Source organism: Bos taurus, chromosome 11 (genome assembly GCF_002263795.3).
Source record: "Bos taurus isolate L1 Dominette 01449 registration number 42190680 breed Hereford chromosome 11, ARS-UCD2.0, whole genome shotgun sequence".
Taxonomy (NCBI): Eukaryota; Metazoa; Chordata; class Mammalia; order Artiodactyla; family Bovidae; genus Bos; species Bos taurus.
This window is the reverse complement of record NC_037338.1, coordinates 13,673,641-13,698,070: the sequence shown is the minus strand read 5'-3', so window position 1 is coordinate 13,698,070 and position 24,430 is coordinate 13,673,641. Positions and strand designations below refer to the sequence as shown.

The 24,430-nt window shown below is 47.7% G+C and overlaps 1 protein-coding gene across 2 annotated transcripts in view; it reads right to left on the bottom strand.

Moving 5' to 3' along the window:
• Nucleotides 1–24,430, bottom strand: part of ADD2 (adducin 2) — a 125,718-nt gene that overhangs the window by 51,238 nt on the left and 50,050 nt on the right. The window contains exons 2-4 of one of the 2 annotated variants that reach the window (XM_005212528.5): nt 10,727–10,844; nt 4,401–4,617; nt 2,539–2,677 (exon numbers count right to left, since the gene is read on the bottom strand). In XM_005212528.5, coding sequence (XP_005212585.1) covers nt 2,539–2,677; nt 4,401–4,583 — 322 coding nt within the window. In that variant the 5' untranslated portion in view covers nt 4,584–4,617; nt 10,727–10,844. 2 annotated transcript variants of the gene reach the window in all.

Here is a 24,430-nt window from a genome sequence, read left to right as displayed (position 1 = left end):
TGGTTGGATGGCATCACCGGCTCGATGGACATGAGTTCAAGTAAGCTCCGAGAGTTGGTGATGGACAGGGAATCCTGGTATGCTTCAGTCCATGGGGTCGCAAAGAGTTGGACACAACTGAACAACTGAACTGAACTGAACATAAAAATAGCTACTATCTTTTCTGATGGACATTAAAGAATTAAATAATCGAAGACATATCATTTCCGAAAAGATTTAAAATTCATTTATGCAGGTATTTTGTAAGCACCTGTTACATGCCAGCTACTTTTGTAAGTTCAGGATACTACTCTAACAGTGAACGAAACAACAAATATCCTTTCCCCAATGGAGCTTACATTCTAATATAAATTTGAACATTTATAAAGTCTCCACCAAATTAATCTATTCATTTAATGCAACCCCATTCAAAATCCCAGAAGGAATTTTTTTGAGGTGAATAAAGAGACTTGACAAAATACTTCTAAAGTTATTTTAAAGAATCGACTTGTATGATGGCTGAGAAAAATTGCAAATGAATAATTAAAAGTATTTTATTGAATGATAAAATATAGGGAAGCTGTTTCTAAGCAACAATCAAAAGCAGACAACACAAAAGAAAATAGTAACAGATTCAACTCCATGGAAATTATTCTACAACACAAAAATATCATGAAAAAATTAAAAAGCAAAGGAGACACTGGAAAAAATCTGCAGTGTTTTTGATTGGGAGTAGAGAAATAGCCTTACTTTATGAAGATTTTTAAATCTGTAAAAAAAAGAATATGCATGCTCAGTTGTGTCTGACTCTTTGCCACCCCACGAACTATAGTCCATTAGGCTCCTCTGTCCACAGGATAGTCCAGGCAAGAATACTGGAGTGGGTTGCCATTTCCTCCTCCAGAGGATCTTCCCAATCCAGGGATCGAACCCTCATCCGCTGTGTCTCCTGTATTGCAGGCAGATTCTTTACTGCTGAGTCACCAGAAAAGCCCAAGAAAAGAATTGCAAGTAAAAAACTGGCAAAGGGTACGACAGGCAATTTACTACTGATCCGTAGCCTGTTACCACATTTCACTCTGATGATACGATAGGTCATAAATGGTACTTTGTGTTTTGGTGTGCTTTTATTTGATTACTAATAAGATTGAATATTTTCGTATGCATATTGGGCATATTGGGTTTTCTTTTTGTCATGCCCAATATGTATATCAAATAAAAGCACACCAAAACACAAAGTACCATTTATCACTTATCATATATCAGATGAAAAGTACAGACTACAATCAGCGTGATCTTGCATTCTGAGCATGTAATTGTTCCATCTTTCTCCAGGGTAATTTGGCATTATGCATGACAATCTTTAAAAGATGCATAGAATTCAATCTAACAATTCAACTTCTAGCAATTTTTCTTAAGAAAATAGTCATGGATTTAATCACAGATTTATTGACAAGGATGTTTCTTGAATTGTCATTCACAATAGTAAAAAGTTGGGAATGACCTAAAAGTCCAAAAATCGGAAACTGATTAAAATAAACTATGGCATATTCAACCATGCATAGAATAGCATACATCTACCAAAAAGTATGTTATATAACCATATTTCTTATATGAAAAATTAGTCAAGATACAATAAGGATATAAATGTGCATGTATAATGTGATTGCATTTTTTGCATAGTCTCCATGTATTAAGAAAAAAAGGCTGGAAGGACACACACCAAAACATTGATAATAAGAATTTCTCCGTTGTAAGGACTCAGTTCAGTGATTTTTAATTCCCTTTCTTGATTATTTTCCTAATTTTCAACCATAATCCTGTATTTATTTTATTGAAGGAAGTATTTTCCAATGTTTGTTTCTTAAAGATTGTGGGCAGAGCTTCAGAGCCAAGGAAGATGGGTTTGTACCTAGCCTTGGCTGCTCTTGGCCCTTGTCTATGGAGTCAGGTTGACCTGTCCAGTGGCGCATGGAGACACCAGCTCCAAAGGCCTCCTTGCGTCCCCTCCCAACTCCATCTCCAAAGGAGTGACTCCAGGGGACTGAGGAAAGAGCCACCTGAGAGCCGGATGCTAGGAGGACACAAGGATTTTCTTAGGTTCTGTACCCAACGCCAGAGCGACAGGGAGCCGAATTCTCACTCTCCACTGTCCACTCCCAGGCCTCAGGCAGAGGCCACGTAAGATTCTTGGGTTGCAAAGCTCTTCCCTTTATGCTAATCCCCTTATGAGGGGTGAGGGTGGTGGGGTCATACCTAGGCTGCCCTGCCTCTCTGCAGTGACACTGGGTTATACTACCCCCTCCCCCAGCAGACCACCCCCTGCCCTCCTAGTTCTGGCATCAGGGATCATTCTCCGTGGGCCTTTACATCACAGCAGCATTAGAAGCAGAGCCAGGTACTTCTTTCCCTGCTGCCCAGATCCCCCAGGTCTGCTAAGGCAGCTGTACCACTCACTTCGTAGCCTGGCAACCGAGCTGCTTATTACTGTGCCTTCCCCCCACCACCCCCCCACTTCCTCCACCTCTGCTCCTGGCAGCTCCCCAGTTCCCCACATACTCATGGAAGATGTTGGGAAGACTGCGTGGGAGGTGCTGGCCATGAAGTCCGCGATCTGCCGCAGGGCCCAGATGTTGGAGGAGTTGTTCCCCTTCTTCATCTGCTCTTGGATGAGGCCTTCCAGCTCCTCCCTGAAAGACTGAAGCAGGCCCCCGAGGCGTCCTCCCAGTGTGTCTCAAGCACGAGGGATACTGATGGCCCCTCTTCCAAGTGCCCACCTGTGGCCCCTGGGTCAGCTAGATCAGAGCCACATATCTGGGACCTCAGGAGCCTCCCAAAACTGCTGTGTGGGGAGCAACAAGGAGATGCTGGGAATGGATCCTATTCCCTTTGCCCTGGGGGGAAACTCCAGGCAATATATACTCCAGAATCCAGGTCTTTCTGATGTCTTAGTGATAGCCTAGACCCCTCCCCACCCCCATCAGACATAGCAGGACTTCACTTTAGTAATTAAAAGACATTTTAAAAAGCAGAATTGAATGAAAAAGTATGCCATCTTCCCTGTCATTAGTCAGGCTGATGGCTCTTCTGGGCCTCAGTTTCCTTATGAGGAGTGGGGATGGTGGGGCCTATACAGAAGGAGTTGATGACTTCAGAGGTCACTTTTGATATCCTGCTACTCTGAGCCTGGCTTTGCAGACCATCAGGCCATGGATAGGGCATGCCAGCCCATCAGGTGACACTCAGGAGGAAATAGGGAGCCACTTAGGTGTTGAGGAATCTACAAAAAAGGACAGAAGCAGCATGACTGCCTCTTGGCCCCGTCTCCTGCCTGAGAATAGTCCCATCCTTCAGGTTCCCAAGCTTGGGTTGGTGCTAACTCTGCCTCCGCTCCTACCACACAACAGCCACCCCTTCTGGTCTCACACAGGGATTCTGTCATCCCAATGCATTATCCTCCAGACCCCCCAGCTCACTGTCACCTGTCACCAAGACCTGGGGTGCATCCTCCTTAGCATTCACTGCGTGCTCTCAGCCGGGTTACACACAGCCCACTGCATGCCCTGGCTCTCCAATACCTAGGTAGGGACTGGGGCAGAGCCCATCCTGGCCAGTACCTGGAGATGCCACTCCACCCTGGGCTTACCAACACTTAGGATCACGTACTGTTTCCTGAGGCCCACCCAGCTCTACTCCCTGAGAGACCTATTGCCTCTGTTCCCACTGCTCTTCCTCCCTAGGAGGGCCTGCATCATGGTCCTGCTTCCCTGGTCCAGTAGACCCACCCTCCATCCTTCTCAACACACCATCTGAGAAAGAGCACTGTATCCATGCCAGGCAGGTGCCAACTGACCTCAAGACTCTGGCCAGGGCTGGGTGACCCTGACTTGCCCCTCTGCTCTCTATTCCCCGCCTCCTGGGGCTTTCAGGCGCACTTCACTCCTGCCTTGGTATGTCAAAGCCTTATTTGCCAGGACAGAGTTCTTGGCGGTGTGCAGAAAAAGGAGCCCCAGACCTCCCACGTGGCACCTCTCGCTGGGCCCTGGTTTACCCGAATTGTTAAGAATTTTCGGTGAAGAGGGACAGGAAGACTGGAAAGTGAGGCTCAGAAGGGGCACGAGGAACTGAAGTAGGGCTCCTGCTTCTCAGATCCACCTTCCCCACCAGGGAGTCAAACACAAGCCATAAGCTGCACATAAGCCAGGATTTGCCATCCGCCAGCGACTAGGGAGATACTCAAACACCCACACAGCCAGAGCATCTTGCTCAGAGCTGAAAACTGCTCCGTCTCTGAGCAAGCGGAAGAGGAGCAATTTCTCTTTCGGGTTCACCGGGTGCATCAGCGTCCTCCGCACCCCTTCCCCGCCCTCCTCTGGCCTCCTTCCTCCTCCCCCGCCCGCGGGGGTCAGACCCCCACTCACCGGGCTCTGCAGGATCATGGTGACGCGCTTCTTCTGCTCCATCAGGTTGAAGTCCTGCCGCAGGTCGGCCGCGCGGCTGCGAAGGCGCAGGTACTCGGGGTCGTCCTCAGAGAAGCGGTCGAAGTACTGCTGCCCCTGCGCGGGCGGCGGGGAGGCGGCCTCGGGGACGGTCTCTTCACTCATCGTCCTCGTGGGTTTGCAGTCCTCTCCTGGACCCCTGCCGAGAAGAAAGGAGGGTGCTCCCAGTCGGGGTGCACGCTTCCTAGGCCGGAGGGCTTGGAAGGGGGGTGGGGGGCGGCGGGTAGTGGGAATGAGGCTATTTCCAGGAGAGCGTGAGCCGGGAGGCGGGTTGGCAGGCAGGGCGCCGCGGCTGCCGGCCTGTAGGGGGCGCTGATGCATCGTCCGACTAAGTGAAGGTCTGTCTGTCACTGGCTCCGGCTCGCCAGCCCTTCCCTGCCTGACCCACGGGGCTTGGTTCAGGTAGACTGGTCCCCCAGTGCGACCTCGACCTGCAAAGCTTTGGGGGCATTTTGTGCTGCTTATCCACACAGTGTAAAGCTATTCACTGCAAGTTCGTACTTGATCTAAAATGTAAGCCCTCTAAGAAGCCTCCTAAAAAACATGCGGTGGGAAATCCACGAAACTGAAAAGAGAACGGGTAGCTTCTAACAGGCTGAGCGCTGCTTCCCACCCCCCGCACCCCCAACTTCGACTTTGCTCCCGCCTCGGGAAAAGATTTATTGTGAATCTGTTTCTGTAAAACGTGTCTCACTGGAGAATCATTTCTTATCATGAATTGAAAAGAGGTGTGCAGTTTTTTGTTAGTGGAAAATGAGTTTCTCTAAACCCCAGTAAATGAATATTGAGAAATAGTGAAACAGTGAACACTGATTGAATGGCACCATATGCCCGGCTGCCCAGAGGCCTGAGTATCTAGACCTGGAGCGAGAACTAGGGCCGTCCTTGGAAGGTTGGGCTGCGAACGAGTCACTTATTTTTTCCATTCAAGCAGGCTTTTAAAAATGCCTGAATGGTGAGTGAATGAATGTCCTTATGGCCATATTGGAGTCCTGCTGAAGAAGCAGGCTGCTGCTCAGCCTTGGCTTCCCAGCTGTGGGACTGTGGCCACCAGTCTCCCTTTGTGTCAGTGCTGCTAGGCCCTCAAGTCTGGGTTATCATGCTCCTTCAACATCCGGAGGGTGTGGGGGCTTACAGAGCCTCAGCCTTCTCCCAGGTGGCTGAGCCCCTTCTCAGCAAAAGAAGGCAAGTGCCTTGACTGAACAGTGACTAGTTTTTGAAGGCAAATAGGAAGATACCAACGAAAGTGCTTTATCTGAGCTCAAGGTACTTGGCTTTCATCCTTAATCTGCCCCTCCTTCCCTTTGCCTCTGGGGACTCCCTTCCAGAAGGAGGTGGAACTGCCATTGTTCTCTCAAAGCAGCTCCTGGCCTCCCCAGACCAGATCTGCTCTGCCCTCGAGGCTCATCCTGTTAGACAAAGCCTTAGCCTTCATTCCAGTCAGCAGCTCATTATGGAACAGGCCTTGTTGACAACCAGATAGCATATTCTTGTTGTCTATGAGAAGTCTGCGACTTCTTCCATCTTCTGTCAGCACTTTACCCTCTACCTTACAGTTCTTCCAAGTAGGACAGGCAGGGCCACACTAGGCAAGACAAGTAAGTGGGAGCCCATCCCGTCAGCCCAGAACACTCAGGTGATTGACTGATATTATTGTTATTTGCATCCTTGTTCTTTGGGGAAGGCATATAGCAAGTCCAAGGGAAGACACATGGACAAGGTCCTTCAAGGGTCAGCTGAAGCTCCGAACCCTTGGGGTTCTCAAGCTTGGGTGCACATTGGAATCTCCTGGAGAACTTTGAAAAATACTGATATCAGAGATTTTAATATTATTGATCTTGGGTATGACCTGGATTTCAGGATTTTTTTTTTAAGTTCTCTGGGTGATTCTAATGGGCAGCCATGGTTGAAATACCACAGATAAATGTTTGTGGTTGTGGCGTATAACAGAAGGCATTCATTCCAGGGCTTCCCTGGTGGCTCAGCTTGCAAAGAATCCGCCTGCAATGTGGGAGACCTGAGTTCGATCCCTGGGTTAGGAAGATTCCCTGGAGAAGGAATCTCCAGTAGGAAACACCCACTCCAGTATTCTGGCCTGGAGAATTCCATGGACTGTATAGTCCTTGGGTTGCAGAGTCAGACACAACTGAGAGACTTTAAAAAAAAATTCATTCCAGGAGCTTACCATTTCTAGCAAGCATGCCAAGATGGCACAAAGCCTCTAACGCTAGTGTTATGCACCACTTCCTATGGCTGTCCAGGCCCCTTCCTGCCACTCTATCATCTACCACCATACTCTTGACCTGGGCAGCAAGAGTGGTCCAAATGCCACCATAACGCACTTTTGCAAGTCTACAAAGCCATGACCTCTGGTCTTAACTGTCACTAGTCAGCTCCTTGTGAAAGCCCTCAACAGATCTCCCCCAGTTAGCACCATCCTTACCAGCCATGTCGATGAGATGGAGGCGGGAGGAACGAGTGGCCTGGGAGTGGCAGCCCAAAACAAACATTCTCTAAAGAGACATTTTGAAACATATTTGGCAGGTTGTGAGAATGTTTGAGGTTGTACTCAGTGACATTTAAAGCCAGATTCTTCTTCTCAGTAGAGTGATGAAGTCTGTCAGGGATGTTTCGGGCTGAATTAGCTCCAGACTAGAAGCCTGCAGTGCTGCCCAAGTTATGACATTCCCTTGTTCATGGACTCAGGTAAGTAATTTCCCTCTTTGGATCTCATTTTGTCCATCCTTAAATGGGGGAACGAACAGAATGGACCTTGGGGCCCCATCCAGCTCTAACACTTTATGGAGAGAAACAGACTAATGTAGAAAAAGGCAGAAGGATGGAGGATCTAGGTTTCCTGGAGCAAGACCTTCTACCCACATCTCCCCAGTGCCTCTTCCTCAAGCCAAATGCCAAAAGAGAAACATCTGCAAAGAACACACATGACCTACTGATGACTGCCTTTGGTTTCAAGTCAATCCCATACACATGGGTTCAGTTAAGAATACTTCACCCGCTTCGTGCTCCCAGCAAGCCTCATCTCTGGAACTTGGGGAGTAAGAAGAGAGCACAAGGTCAAACATCATGGGAATGCATCAGAGCCATGCAGACTTGGGGTCACCACCCAGATTCTCCTGGGCAAACTCTGCAGCAGACCAAAGTTCTTACAGAGGCATTGCCCCACATACACACGCCTCTCCATTTTCATTCTCTTTGGCACCTTCACAGCCCCAAATCTTTGATGTTATTTTTATTTTTTTTATTATTTATTTATTATTTTGGTTACTGTGGATCTTAGTTGCAGCAAGTGAACTCTTAGTTGAGGCAAGTGGAATCTAGTTCCCTGTCCAGGGATTGAACCTGGGCTTCCTGCATTGGAAGCACAGAGTCTTAGCCACTGGACCACCAGGGAAGTCCCTTGATGTTATTTTTAAAATAGCAGCAGACAATCCCTCAATGGGTACACTGGATGTGGGCATGGAGATCCTTGTGTTCCTTGTAACACCAAGTCACTCCAGCTCCGATGTGTCTGAACTGTCAGCTTCTCTGGGACTGGTACCACCTGGTACTGAACCTTCCTGGCCTAAATCCTTTTCATCCAGGCAGGAAAAGGCTGGTCCTCTCCCTTCCTTTTGGAGTATCTGGATTTTCCGGGAATTGATCTGTGAAGTCTCTGAAGTAGCTGTCTCCCACAAAGCATGAGGAATCAAAACATTCAGGGCCCGATGGACAGGAGCCCCTAGGCCGGCCTTCACTTGTTACAGCCCAGTCCCATAGGGCTGCTCCAGTGGGCAGGGGAGGAAATGAAACCCTGACTCCCTTACCATGACAGCAGGAGCCAGAGGCATCCTTCTGTGCTCCTTCCTTCCCAGAATGTTGGGAGGTGATCAAAGCTGTGGGCAGCAGAACTTAGTGGTTAAAAGCAGGACTCTGGAACCAGACCATGCATTCAAATCTCAGCTATGCCCTTTTTTAGCTGTGTGATCTTGGGCAAGTTACCTACCTCTCTGTGCCTCAGTTCCCCATCTGTTAAACAGAGATTGCAACTATTTAACTCCTCCTTAGGTTGTCGTGCAGACTGGGTGAGTTAATGCATATGAAGTAGTTCAAACAGTGCCTGGTGCCGAGTAAGTGCTATTAGCGCTTATTATGTGTCCTTTAGGGGCTAGAATCATCATAGCATGAAGAATGTGAGTAATGAGAGGCTTATGATTCAATTGTAAACAGGTGCATGTGAAATAATTGTAATTATATGTTTTAGTCCCCAAACTAATTCAATCTCAAGTTACATTAACAAAAAGAAAAACCAGAAAAAGACTGATGAGAACGCTTTTTACTCTGACCAGATAGTGGGAACGTGTAAACCTGGAGAGCACAATAAAAGAATGTAAGCAGGGTGCTGAAGATCACAGAAGGCTGGCGCGTACAGAGCCAGGAGTGGCATCGTAAAGAGTATATAGGGCCTCTGGCTCCAGTTCCTGGCACGTGGGATTTCTAAAATGTCCAAAAGGCATTAGGAGTGTTTTGTTGGTCATAATGAGCCCCTCTCACCAAGCCTGAGCATAAAAATGCAAATGAGGTGACATGCTGGGCAATTAGACCTTTCAAGGGAGGGACTGGCCACTGAGAAAGACCGTGCATATAATTAAGGGATTGGAACTCAGCCCCATCCCAACCACAGGAGGAAGAGAGGAAAGGCACTGGAGATTGCTTTCAATCAAGTGGCAAATGACTAAATCAATTTTTGCCTACCAGTAATGCACACCTCCATTAAAGAACCCTGGACAGCGAGGTCTGGGGGAGCTTCCTGGCTGGTGAGCACATTTCTGGGCTGGGTGCTGACAGATCCCACAAGGAGCAGACGTGGAAGCTCTTCACCATGTCCTCATCCCCCAGACTCTGTGCTCTTTCTTTTAGCTATTCCTGAGTTAGATCTTCTATAATAAAACTGCAGTTGCGGTTGCAAGAACTTTCAGCGACTTCAGTGAACTATTCTAGGGAATCATAGAAACCGAGAGGGAGGTTGTGAGAACCCTCAAATTTATAGTCAAGTCGGTCAGAAGTGCAGGTGGTCAGAGGACCACACCTGCAGCTCGCCTCTGAAGTGGGCAGAGTCTTGTCCATGACCTTGCTTTTTCTTATTTCCCTTTTAACTCAGGGTAGTGTCAGAATTGAGTTGAATCGTAGGACATCCTGTTGGTGTCAGAGAATTGGTGATGAAACAAGCAACCTTGATTTGTGAATTATTTTCATTTCCAGGACAACTCTATGAGATAGACATTGTCCCTGCTTTACAGATAAAAAGACTGAATCAGAGAGGTTAACTAACTTGCTAAAGATCACACAGTGGAGTCGGGATTTCAACCAGGCCTGTCTCTGGCCCCAGATTCTGCGTTCCTCCTCTCCAAATATCTGCTGGACTGCCATGTGGAAGAGGGATCAAGGTGATTCCTGAGAACCTCGGGGGGCCAGAACCAGGAAACCAAGTGGTTATTGCAGGCAGGCAGATTCTAGCTAAGGGTGCGAGGGTGAAATTTCCACCAGCAGGAGATTCTCAGTAAGGAGAAGACCGGACAGGCTTCCTCGTTAGGTGGTGAGGTCTCTCCTTGGAGCCAGGGTAACCACAGGATGTTGTAGAGGGGCTTCTGCCCTGTTGGGGTGGGACCAGTGACCTCCGAGGTCCTTCTGATGCCATGATGGCTCTTTTTTTGTTGTTGAAGTATCGTTGACAATTGCTGTGCCAATCTGCACTGTACAGCAAAGTGACTCAGTTTTAGACATATTTGCATGATTTTCTCAATATTCGTTTCCATTATGGTTTATCCCAGGAGACTGGATAGAGTTCCCTTTGCTATACAGTAGGACCTTGTCGTTTACCGAGCCTATACATAATAGCTTGCATCTACCAACCCCAAATTCCCAGTCCACCCTTCTCCCCCAACCCTCACTTCCTTAGCAACCACACGCCTGATCTCTGTGTCTGTGGGCCTGTTTCTGTTTTGTAGACAGGTTCATATGTGCCATATTTTAGATTCCACGTATAAGTGATATCATATGGTATTTGCCTTTTTCTGACTTCCTTTACTTACTATGATAATCTCTAGTTGCACATGGTCGCTCTCGAGTCAGTGGGATCAGGGGAGTTCATGGCAATGACCCGAGTGTCTGGAAGCTCATCCTGGTGAGATGGACCCAACCAAAAACTGCGTCTCACCCCTTCCGCCTCCCCATCACCACCAACTGATTACCAGGAGGCCGGAGCAGCCTTGGCCAAGGCTGCCTCTTCTCAGCACTCAGTCTGCACGCTCCGCTCCACAGCCCGGCTCGATGACCACATCTATAGGATCTCAAACATCTGGGTAGAAACTGGAAAAAAAAACACAACAGATTTCAGGGTATTTTCTGTTCCACCACAACTCTTTGCCCTGTTTTTGCAGCACCATTAGGAGCTGGTTTATTTTAAGAACTGTTGGGGAATTCTTGAAAATGAACTGAAGGTGAATTTTTATTTTAAAAGCAAATTCTGTCTACACAAAGGTAAAGAAAGCTTCATTGTCTTTACAATTGGGATCAAAATTCCTTTCAAAGAGAGTTGTTGGAAAAATCCCTTTGCTGAATGTTGGCCAAGGGACCCCAGGCTTTCCCAGAGGCTTAGCTGGTAAAGAATCTGCCTGCCAATGTAGAAGACTCCAGAGATGCAGATTCAATCCCTGGGTTGGGAGGATCCCCTGGAGAAGGAAATGGCAACCCCCTTCAGTATTCTTGCCTGGGAAATCCCATGCATAGAGGAGCCTGGGAGGCTATAGCCCATGGGGCCGCAAAGAGTCAGACATGACTAAGCACACAAGTACCTACTACCACCAAGGGGACGCAGGGGAGAGTGGCTGCTCTGCATGGTGGAGGGAGTTGAAGGCGGAACTCCAAGCAAGCCCAGAAGTGCACACACAGCTGGGCTGGAAGGGATCAACCCCTTCCTGACAACCCACTCCCCCAGATACTTCACTAACAGCTTCTAAACCCACACGTGCTGGTGTGACTGATTTTGGGATGCAGCCCGAAGAGGCAGAAGAGGTTTGAATAATATCACACCCTGGGAAAGTGGGAGGGTTTTGAAGTTGCACAGACCATGAATTGGTGGATTTAAGCCAATGTCACCTAGAGTTCAAGGGGAAGAAAGGCCCCAGCTAATATCTAAGTAACAGGTCATGAAGTAACTACTGAAGGAGGAATGTAAAATAGTTAATGTCTTATAAACAATGGCAAGTTACTGATCCAAAAATCCTAGTTACTAATCCAAAAATCCTGAAGATCGAGGTCCTCAAAGGGTTAATCATCAATATACTTTTTTTTTAAGTGATAGTTATTTTTTTTTTAACTTGGGTGTCTGTTGTTTGGACCCAGAGGTGGTTACCTCACCCAGAGTGGGCGTAATCCCCACCCCCAGACCCACTTCCACCCATGGGTCTGAGGACCTGTGATGGCCTGCCGGTCCTGTCTCATCAGCCAGGAAAGGAGCATTTGGAAAGACTACTCTCACCAAAGAGGGGGCAAGGAGAATTCATCTTGGGAGGTCTGATGTGCCCGAGGGAGTCCGGGCTGCTGAGTGACCCCTGAGGCACCACTGCTCGCTCAGTCTGTCTGAGCACCCCAGTGCTTAGCGTTCCAGTGCTGAGAAGGCCCCTGATGGGTCCAGTCCTGATGCTTACCCCTCTAGTTAGGGTCTTGACAGTTGTTTCCAAAAGCTCTTCTCTATGCTCTGCATGTCCAGCTGCCAGCTGCAGGTCTCCTAACCATGGGTCTTATTTTTAGCTAGAAAACAGGGTCACTGCCAGAACTTAACGCCACTTCCATGCATGGCCTAACACTGTGGGAGCCCTGCCTACTGGGGTTTGCTGATATACCTCTGAACGTGCTCCTTCCTGTGGGCGGCCACTGACCTGCCTTAAGACCAATCCTGCGGCCAGCTTGTCTTACGTGACGTGCCAGCTTCCTCCCCTCCACCAGCAGCCCCTGGCACAGAGATGAGGTTGCCCATCCCTGCTAAGGCGTGGATTTTCAGAGTCTGAGCTATTACTTGTGTTCACAGAGAGAATTAATGTCACCCAAAGGGACCTGCTCCATTCATGTAAGAAGACAGACATCTGTCCCACAGATAAGTATACACTGAACACTGACTAATACCCATCCTATCTCCATCAGTGTTGATATTCCACTATTAGAGCTCCATTCCTGAGGGTATAGTATTAACCCTTGAAATGAAATACAATGAAAATAGCCCTGAGAGGTATTATAGGCAAATGCATTATTTTAAACATTCTCCTGTGTTAAGAAACCTGTCAGATCTCTGCTTGCAGAGTCAGGCTGGGTGGGGCCAGCACAGGTACCTGATCAGCAAGTCTCAGTGAGGGAAAAGGAAGAGGAAGAGGTCTGATGCCAGGGCCACTCAGGAGAGTCCAACTCCTGAGGCAGAGCTGGGCCTCAGGGGACCCTGGTCTCGCAGACAGAACGCTCTGAGCTGTGCCTGCTGTCACAGCTCAGAGAGAGGGACACAATCCACTCCAGTCAGCCTTTGGCTTCCCCAGCATGTGCTTCAAAGGCCAAGCTCACCCAGGCCCCGTGGGAAGAGCTAAGCAAGGAGTATCCCATGTAGTGAGAAGGCCTGACACCTCCTGGGAGGCCGCCCCCACCCCAGCCCCCACCCCCACCCCAGGGTCACCTGCTCCCTACTCTCAGGGTGTAGCCAAGCCAGCTGGGAGGCAGAACAAGTTAGGACACTGGATTTCAGCCCTAGCTGGCTGCTCACTAGACTGTCCACCCCACCCCCAGACGTCCCACAGCCACCTTGAAAATGACCTGTCTAAATGGACCAATACTCTAGCCAGCCCTGCACCAGAGCCTCCCTCCTCCAGCCAGCATCCCCTCCCTGCCCCTTACCCAGCTGGCCACCCACCAAGGGCCCCAGAAGGCAGCTTTGACTCCTCCCTTTTCATGCCCTGTTTCCCTACTGTCACCAGATTCTCTGGTTTTATGTCCTAAATATTTTCCCACCCAGAGCACCACACCTTGAATCAAGCCAGTGTCATCCCCATTGCATTCAGCAATTCAGTTCAGTTCAGTCACTCAGTCATGTCCGATTCTTTGTGACCCCATGAACTGCAGCACACCAGGCTTCCCTGTCCATCACCAACTCTTGGAGCTTATTCCAACTCATGTCCATCGAGCCGGTGATGCCATCCAACCATCTCATGCTCTGTTGTCCCCTTCTCCTCCTGCCTTTAATCTTTCCTAGCATTAGGATCTTTACAAATGAGTCAGTTCTTTGCATCAGGTGGCCAAAAGAGTGGAGCTTCAGCTTCAGCATCAGTCCTTCCAGTGAATATTCAGGACTGATTTCCTTTAGGATGGACTGGTTGGATCTCCTTGCTGTTCAAGGGACTCTCAAGAGTCTTCTCCAACACCACAGTTCAAAAGCATCAATTCTTCATCGCACAGCTTTCTTTATAGTCCAACTCACACATACATGACTACTGGAAAAACCATAGCTTTGACTAGATGGACTTTTGTTGGCAAAGTAATGTCTCTGCTTTTGAATATGCTGTCTAGGTTGCTTCCAAGGAGCAAGCATCTTTTAATTTCATGGCTGCAGTCACCATCTGCAGTGATTTTGGAGCCCCAAAAAATAAAGTCTCTCACTGTTTCCATTGTTTCCCCATCTATTTGCTGTGAAGTGATGGGACCTGATGCCATGATCTTAATTTTCTGAATGTTGAGTTTTAAGCCAACTTTTTCACTCTCCTCTTTCACTTTCATCAAGAGGCTCTTTAGTTCTTCTTCACTTTCTGCCATAAGGGTGGTGTCATCTGCATATCTGAGGCTATTGATATTTCTCCTGGCAATGTTGATTCCAGCTTGTGCTTCATCCAGACTGGCATCTCTCATGATGTACTCTGTATATAAGTTAAATAAGCAGGGTGATAATATGCAGCCTTTTCATACTGCTTTCCCGATTTGGAACCAGTCTGTTGTTCCATGTCCACTTCTAACTGTTGCTTCTTGACCTGCATACAGATTTCTCAGGAGGCAGGTCAGGTGGTCTGGTATTCCCATCTCTTTCAGAATTTTCCACAGTTTGTTGTCATCCACACAGTCAAAGGCTTTGGCATAGTCAATAATGCAGAAATAGATGTTTTTCTGCAACGCTCTTGCTTTTTCAATGATCCAACACATGTTGGCAATTTGATCTCTGGTTCCCTTGCCTTTTCTAAATCCAGCTTGAACATCTGGAAGTTCTCAGTTCACATACTGTTGAAGCCTGGCTTGGATGATTTTGAGCATTACTTTGCTAGCATGTGAGATGAGTGCAATTGTGTGAAAGTTTGAGCATTCTTTGGCATTGCCTTTCTTTGGGACTGGAATGAAAACTGACCTTTTCCAGTCCTTTGGTCACTGATGCATTTTCCAAATTTGCTGGCATATTGAGTGCAGCACTTTCACAGCATCATCTTTTAGGATTTGAAAGAGCTCAATTGGAATTCCATTACCTCCACTAGCTTTGTTTGTAGTGATGCTTCCTAAGGCCCTTTTGACTTCACATTCCAGGATGTCTGGCTCTAGGTCAGTGATCACACCATCGTGATTATCTGGGTCATGAAGATCTTTTTTGTATAGTTCTTCTGTGTATTCTTGCCACCTTTTCTTAGTATCTTCTGCTTCTGTTAGGTCCATACCATTTCTGTCCTTTATTGTGCCCATCTTTGCATGAAGTGTTCCCTTGGTATCTCTAATTTTCTTGAAGAGATCTCTAGTCTTTCCCATTCTGTTGTTTTCCTCTATTTCTTTGCATTGATCACTGAGAAAGGCTTTCTTATCTCTCCTTGCTATTCTTTGGAACTCTGCATTCAGATGGGTATGTCTTTCCTTTTCTCCTTTGCCTTTTGCTTCTCTTGTTTTCACAGCTATTTGTAAGGCTTCTTCAGACAACCATTTTGCCTTTTTGCATGTATTTTTCTTGGGATGGTCTTGATCACTGCCTTCTGTACAATGTCACAAACCTCCGACCATAGTTCTTCAGGCTCTTTGTCTATCAGATCTAATCCCTTGAATCTATTTCTCACTTCCACTGTATAATCGTAAGGGATTTAATTTAGGTCATACCTGAATGGTCTAGTGGTTTTCCCTACTTTTTTCAATTTATGTCTAAACTTGGCAATAAGGAGTTCATGATCTGAGTCAGTTGGCTCCTGGTTTTGTTTTTGCTGACTGGATAGACCTTCTACATCTTTGGCTGCAAAGGATCGCATTCATGATCTAGGCCTCGTCTTTCCTTTCTCATACACCCCATCCAATCAGTAGCGAGAGTCGCTGTTCTAAAAATGCAAATCTGACCCACTGCCCTGCATCCCCCTCCCCACCCCCAGCCCATCCATGGCTCCCCGCCATCGATGCAGTGTTCTTGCAACTTTTTTTTCCCCTAATTTCTGCTCCTCTAGCCAAAATTTAGTCAAATTTAGATTGTATTCCAAAAATGACAGCTCTCCTTTTTATATTTATCAAACAAAAAAATTTAATTCTGAATTTGCTTTTTCAAACCAAATGCATTCTTCATGTTGGAAACTGAAACCCACCCATTCCCCACCAGGAGACCAAGGATCAGGCCTTTCTGTCTCTGGCCACTCCCTTCTTTGAGGACTGCCCCCCACAGAACGAGGTCCCTCTTAGCTCCTTCACAAAGCCCCCTGGGCCTCCCAGTGCCTGCCCCCTCCCTCCCAGACTATCGCTCACGCTCCAGCGACTGTTCCCAGGACCCGGAAGGCACTCAGCCAGTCCCCACCTTTGTCCTTGCTGGTCTCTGCCTGGAGCACTCTTTCTTCTTTGCCATTTCCTTTCAGCTCAGATTGTCTGCTCTTCCCGGAAGCCTTCCCTCCACACCCCTGTCCCTTACACTCCCATCACCATTATGCTCCTCATTCATTCCACTTACAATCCGACAGCAACAGTCTATTACCAGGACCTCCTAGCAGGCAGGGCCTGTGTCTTTGACATGTCTCTACTCTTTGTGTTGCTGTAGGGCTGGTGTCAGGTAGATGCTTAATAGATATTAGTTGAACTGAAACTCCACTAGCAGTGAATTAGGCGTTAACACTGCCCAAGCCCTGGGGTCCCAGAGGTAAGTAAGGGCCCAGGGGAGCTCGGAACACTGTGGGGAGACCAACCCCTGAGCAGCCCATTTCAGAGTATGGTGCTGAGTGATAATGGGGCATGTGTGGCAGGCACCCTAGCAACTAAGCTGTCTCCTCTAAAATAACATATTCTCTTGTTATGTAATCCAAATGGCTAGACCTCTCTGACAGCCATTCTTCCTGCCTATTTTGACAGAATTCCAGCAGTTGGTTGCAGCTCTAACAAAGCCAACTCTGCAATATAACACGGATTGTGGGGAGACAGAGGAGAAGGGAATAGACACCCTCAGCTCAGCAGCCCCCCCTTGGCCCCCCACCCCTTCCCTTCAGTAGCTCCACCCCTGCCCCACCCCCACCCCAGGACCCCCTCAGTTCCCCTCTCAGGGCAGCCCTGGAGCTCCCTCTGGGCATCTTCAGTTTGCACCCTCACACTCTGGAGCCTACTCAGCAAAGACTCTGCTGGGATTCGCCCTCCTCGGAGAGCAGCCAGGGATCACAGTTCTGAAAGGCACTCCCTGTCACAGGTCATTTTTGTCTCTGTCCCACTGAAGATCAGGTAAATGTAACCACTGGAGTATGAAATCACATTTCTGTGGGTTGTTCCTTGTAGCTATAAAAGGAACAGAAGGTCTAGAAGAGAATGCTCAAGTTGTCTGACTTTCTGTTCATATCTGTTTAAGCCCTGTGCGCACAAAGGGAGGTGGGTACCTGTCTCCTGTCTCCAGACAGGAGCAGACAGTCGGTATCACCCGCACCCCGAGCCCACAGCGGAAAGACACGACAAGTGGTCCTTTCCCATCTGCTTCAAAGTCTGCCACAGGCATGGCCACCCCCTGGGTGGGGGTGCCTCTAAAGCCCCAGGCTCCCAGCCCCATGAGTCAGCTCCAGACAAGGACAGCAGGGCATTTACTTCAAGCCTGAGACGTGAAGTCAGAGCCCAAACTCACCGATCCCTGAATGAAGCTTCCAGAAGTGAGGGAGGAGCTGGTCAAGGCTTTGCTGCTGTTACTTTGCACAGTAAATGGAGACAGTTGAGTGAGAGATGGGACCACACCCTGCCTGGTCGGTTCAGATAAAGAGAAAGCTCATGCCCCTGGGTGATGGGATTATGGCTGAGGCTTATCATCAGCTTCTTCACCTACTTCTGAATTTTCCACAGTTCTAGGTAAGGGATTAACCATTTAGGATGAAAAGAGTATCAAAGGAGAAAAGAGGAAGCGTCTCCCTCTGTCCATCTCCAGAAACCCCCTTGGCCGCAGGAATCCTTTAACCCCTGACTGCTGCACCCTCAGAAGGAAGACATTATTTGATCCAAAAAATTGGAGCTGTTAAACCCAGATAGGTATTGGGGCTGTGCCCAGCCCTTCTCATCAGTGCCATGGTGAAGGGCCCCTCATCCTGCTTTTCAGGTGAGGAAACTGAGGCTCAGGAAATGGAGTGACTTGATCAGTCACAGAGCTACCCGGGATCATGGCGTTCCTGAGACATGCACAGAGAGAGCATTTCAACACTGTGTGTGGGGGTGAGGGCAGTGCTCCAACACAAGCTAGTGAACTGTGGGGTTCCAGGGAGGCCCCAGTCTCAAGGCTCCGGCATGAACTTTAACCCACTTGCCAGATACTTCTGCCACCATCACAAAACCATGTGGGCTTCATGCCTTCACTGAAGGGGAAGAAAGGGGGTTCAGGAAACCCCAGTGATGCAGAGACAGTCCTGAACTAGCAGGATGGCTGTGCTCAGCCTTCAAATACGCAGTTCCTTCCTTCGGTGAGGAGGTGCCAAACTTGTATATTATGTGGATAAAAGCCTGTCTAATTGAACTGACTGACACGTCCTCTGATTCACTGTTTCACACCTCAGGTTGTCCTGGAATCCAGTCACAGGGAACTTTGAAGTGGTCATGTTTTCTACCTTTTGCCTTCAGGCCAGACTGTACCTAAAAACCAACAGAGCTATATTTTGAAAGGTTTCACCTTGGTCAAGTTTGAACATAAAACGGTTGGTTCTGCTTTGGGACCTAATCTGAGAGTATTTATCCTTCATGTGGCAAGAATACCCTTAGCCCCAACTCCACCTCCAGCCAAGAAGTCCAGGGAACAGATATTGGATGCTGTGTCCTTCTAGTCTAATAAGCTATTTTCTTGGCCACAGATGTAGAAATAAATACTCCTTTAGCATATTAAGGTCAAGATTGTTATGTTGGGCTTTAAAAATTGGTTTTGTTGGTTTTATTTTTTTCACTTAGTGAGCACAAAAGGAAATGATAAGAACACCTTGCATCTAGGACTAAAGGGGGATCTGACACCATCCCTCCCCTCTCCAGACTGAGGAAGCTATAGAAATTCACAGATTCAAAGGGACATGGGACTTCCTGGTTTGGGAGGGAGAGAGTCAATAGGCCCAGAAAGAGGGGATGGCGGGAACTGGAAGGAACATGCCAAATCGTGACAGGGTCCAAAGGCTCATGTGGGGAACCCACCGCCCCTGGAACATGCATCAAAGACAGCCCAAAGCCTGAGCAGTCAGGCTCACAGTGTCACAGTGTGTCGGAAACAAGACAGAAAAAAATAGCAGGCATGTTGGTTTGACTTTCCACTTCTGTCTATGATCCTCCCTATGATCCTGTATGGTATGGATTTTATCACAATTAAGGAAAGAGCTGTTTAAACCTCTGTACATATTTGTATGTGTGTCTGCATATCCATGTGTCAGGAACAATGCCATGTACTCACCAAACTCACTTCCTTTTCTTCCTGGGACCCACCTTTCCTACCTGCCTTCCCTCTGAATAGGGCCAATGAGATGTCAGCCAATGAGATTAAGCAGAAGTGACTTGCGTCACCTGTTGCCCAGACAGTTAAGAGCAGAACTGCCCTCTCCACACTCTCTCCTTCCTTGCCGCCCTGCTGGAGGCGGAGGATCCGGTGGAAGCTCTGGGACCTTTGAGGGTGATGCAGCCACCAGACGGAAGGCGGTGGGGTGTCACTGAAGGCAGCCCACTGAGCACTGGATCAGGGAGGCTGAGGTAGTGGTTACAGTAGCAGGTAGCCCACCCTGAAAAACATGTTTTCTTTAGCACAGGGTTGACTGTCTTCTATTAGCTCTATGGTTGTTTCTTCCATTTCACTTGAGTGTCTCCTTTGAGATCAGCAGTTACCCATACGTTGAATTTTTGCTCTCTAATTTTTTTCTCATATTTTTTTTCTCACTAATTTCCTTACTGCTATTTTCCTGCCATTCTGAATGTTTGTCATTATTATCATCATCTCCAATTTTACTAATTTTAATTCAGCAAAATAGTGTGAATTCTAATTCCCACATTGAACATTTTATCTTTTGCACACTTTTCTTACTGTATCTCCATTTCACCTCTGACCTTCTCATCTTAGTCTATCTTCTCCTATGACTGCCCCCTCCTGTTTCTTGGAAGCCATGCCTTTTTTAACTATTTTAAGGCTACTAGGGTTGGGAAGATCCCCTGGAGAAGGGAATGGCTACCCACTCCAGTATTCTTTCGTGGAGAATTCCACGGACAGAGGAGTCTGGCAGGCTACCATCTGTGGGATTGCAGAGTTGGACATGACTGAGCAACTAACACATACATACATACAGGGCTACTAAATAGTTTTCTGTCACTTTTCTTCTGGTTCCTACAGCAGATTATTATGAGATAAGTACTTCTTTTGAGTCTTCCAGATCATTTATCTTCTCTGCAGTGTCTTTTCTCAAAATACATTTAATGGTTTTTCTTTTCCTTTATTCTTAAATAAGGTGAAATCAAGTCTCCTAAGATCCAACCTACAGTGGAACCAGCTTTTAGCAAAAGGTTATCAGGAAGCCAGATTTCTGGAAATCAAATATGGTGCACACATAATTAACAGTGACTTATATTACCTTCAGGCAACTTCTGCACTGAGCTGGCCATAAAAGCTACCTCCCTAATCAGTCCACTTAAGATCAGAGATATACAAGGACGATTATCAAGAAAACCAGCTCAATCTCACATCCAGTTATAAAATGGGTGCTCTTTTTACAGAAAATTTAATGAAGTTCAATCAAGCTCATTTCTAGGCAGATGATCCTAGTCTCTTAACATCAGACTCGAAGAAACAAACAAGTGAACCTACACTTCTTAAAACATGACCCTCCACTTAATAACTTCCTGAGAGTTTGTAAAACTCTTGATAAGATTTAGGAAGGAGGAAATGAAAGGTAAACTTCAGGACAACAATTTGAGGGCTATCAGATTCCAGCAACTCAAGCCAGCCTACTTCCAGGACGTCTCCTGCTTAAAGAAATGACATGAGAGGCTAGTCACACAGCAAGCCCAAGGAAGACTTTTGATACAGGCCTCAGAAGTGAAGGCAGAGAGACAGAAGTGCAGGTATCGATTTTATACTGAGAGGTAAAAATAAACATTGGTAACGCTGCATTTCTCCAGATCTAGGATATCATTGTTAATTGACACATGCTTATTTTAAATATTACCAAGAAAACCACTGCTAGTTATAATTTTGCCATCATTAATCGGAGCACATATCCCAATATGAGATGTTGAAATGTGGGGAGAAAATGTGTGCATTAGAATTGATGAAGTATGAGAACCCATCTTAGAAGTCAGTGTCACCAACTTTGAGATTGCCCTTCACATGGGGGTGACAGGTTGTCCACCAAATCAGGAAGCCAAGGGATGAGGCAAGAGAAACAGGCCATGGGGCTTTGGGAGAGCCCCTTGACACTTTGAATCAAGGCTTATCAGCAGACGAGGTTGTCAGCTTCTGGCAGGTACACTACTGACCAGGATCTATGGAGCGAGGCAGATTGACATGCCAGGCTCCCAATCAGCGCACACCCATGATCTGCTGAGGAGGCATCTTCCTCCTCTGTGGAACAGGACCATATTATCATAAGGCAGGGCCAGACTAGAATGAGAAGGCCAAACATAAAAGACATCAAGATGAAACAGAATGGAAATAGATCCACTTGAATTTCTGACTCACTGAGCCAGTGAAAACCGCCATGGCTGGAAGTGCTCTCCAGAGGAACTAGCACACAGCGTGTGCTTGACCGGCCCCGTATCCTCACTCTAAGAACCCCCCCAGATCGGCCTTGGGGTCTGCCTGGCCTCCTTCTCAATGTTGGCAGTAGAGAGGGTTAAGGTAAGCAGAGAGAAAATGAAGAACTATTAAGGGGAGTGGGGATAGGGTGAGATGGGAACTTAACTCAAATGGAGTTCGTGCTGGGCTGTGCTAAGTCGCTTCAGTCGTGTCTGACTCTCTGCGACCCCATGGACTATAGCTCTCCAGACTTCTCTGTCCATGGGATTCTCCAGGCAAGAATACTAGAGTGGGCTGCCATTTCCTCCTCCAGGGTATCTTTCTCACCCAGGGATCGAATCTACATCTCCTGCATTGGCAGGTGGGTTCTTTACCACTAGCGCCGCCTAAAGCCATCTTAATACATGAAAAGCCCAGGAAATTGGCTCCACCGTGCAGCATTGTGGCTGAAGATCCAGGCTCTGGAGAGCATTAAGGGACCAAAATCGAATTCAAGCTCTGCATCTCTCCAGCTGTTACTAGTTTCTCTCAACCTCAGTTTCTTCATCTGTAAGATGGAGAGAGGAAGAGTACCTCGGAGGAGGAGCATATGAGACAATATATGTAAGCATAGGCTTTGCACAGGGCGTGGTAGATAATAAGTGGTCACTCAATAAATGTTACATGCTTGCTAGTCAGTGAGTCCTCTTGTGGTCCATGACAGTGTAACAACTGCGTCTTTAAATCACAGTCTGGATTCCATCTTCCAGCAAGTGTACATCTGGGCTGACTGCCCCATCAGATGTTCTCAGTTCAGTTCAGTTCAGTCGCTCAGTCGTGTCTGACTCTTTGCGACCCCATGAATCGCACACGCCAGGCCTCCCTGTCCATCACCAACTCCCGGAGTTCACTCAGACTCACATCCATCAAGTCAGTGATGCCATCCAGCCATCTCATCCTCTGTCATCCCCTTCTCCTCCTGCCCCCAATCCCTCCCAGCATCAGAGTCTATTCCAATGAGTCAACTCTTCACATGAGGTGGCCAAAGTACTGGAGTTTCAGCTTTAGCATCATTCCTTCCAAAGAAATCCCAGGGCTGATCTCCTTCAGAATGGACTGGTTGGATCTCCTTGCAGTCCAAGGGACTCTCAAGAGTCTTCTGCAACACCACAGTTCAAAAGCATCAATTCTTCGGCGCTCAGCCTTCTTCACAGTCCAACTCTCACATCCATACATGACCACAGGAAAAACCATAGCCTTGACTAGATGGACCTTTGTTGGCAAAGTAATGTCTCTGCTTTTGAACGCCAAGGAATCTGTGAGACTGAGCTTAATAAAATTAGGCAGGTTATGTCTGATGCTGAATTTCTATACTAAGGAAACAAGTGGATTTGGGGCTGGTGCATTTGTAAATGATGGGCTCCACTTTTCCCTCTGAGCTGCTCATCTGGAGCTTCCACTATTGGTTTGTGGAAGCGTGTCCAGCTGTTTGTGACCCCATGGACTGCAGCATGCTAGGCTTCCCTGTCCTTCACTATCTCCCGGAGTTTGCTCAACACATGTCCATTGAGTTGGTGATGCCCCATCTCGTCCTCTGTGGCCCCCTCTCCTCCTCCTTCAGTCTTTCCCAGCATCAGGGTCTTTTCCAATGTGTCAGCTCTTCACATCAGGTGGCCAAACTATTGAAGCTTCAGCATCAGTCCTTCCAATGAATGTTCAGGGCTTATTTCCTTTAGGATTGACTGGTTTGATATATTTAAGTGACTGCTATGTTCAAGCACTGTAGTCAGCACTGCCCTACCATGAGCCTGCCATTCCAGAGCCCATACTATGCTGAGGGGTGAGGGACAGAGCAGCCATGAGACCCTGGGCATTGTATGCCTCATCTCTAAGTGGTGGCCATAGCAGTACTTATCTCACGAGAAATATCTCACCTGCATTCTGGGGGGCCTTTTCACAAGGTATTCGGAGCGTGGCTCAGCTGCCAGCATCCTAGTGAAACCATGCACCTGTCCAGGCACATATGCCTCTGTGCACCCTGCCTCCCACAAACATACTCCGTGCACATGGGCCTTCTGGAGCTCAAGTCGGGCTGTGTGCTGCCTGGGATGCTCCCCTGAGCACACCAGGAGGCGGCCTAGTGACATCTCCCTTGTGGTTCTCCCCGCTGGGCTCTTTGACTTTGCTTCAGGTCTTCTGGACTTGGAGCTCCATCTCAGAGTTGCAGCGTTCAATTCTGTCCCCTCTAGAGATCTGAGCATCCCTCCTTGGCAGGTCCATGGATAGAGTCCCTGCCAGTCCCTGCCCCAAGCAATGTCCCTGGCCATGGCTATGCAGTGCTCCTTTGACACAGATGGGACGCACTGTTTCAGTCACTCACTGAACAGTAAAATGTGCTCCCCATCCTCCAGGCACCAACAACTGGGGGGCCCCAACCTCCAGGCACTGTGGGGTGGGAGCAGGAAAGCTCACACTGTATCTTGGCCTTCTTTGTGCTCTGCCTCCCTGAAACGTGGGACCTGGTGCCATCTCTCTCCGCCACCTCTTGAACTTTCCATAGTTTCAGAAGCACTAAATAATGCTTCTGAATGGTGAAGTATGTTGTGATGAGCACAGATTCTGGGACAGACTGCTGGGTTTGTAGCCCAAGTTCAACTCTTCCAGCTGTGAGAGCTTAGGTGAGTTCCTGAACTACTCTGTGCCTCAGTTTCCTCATCTATAAAATAGGGGTGGTAAT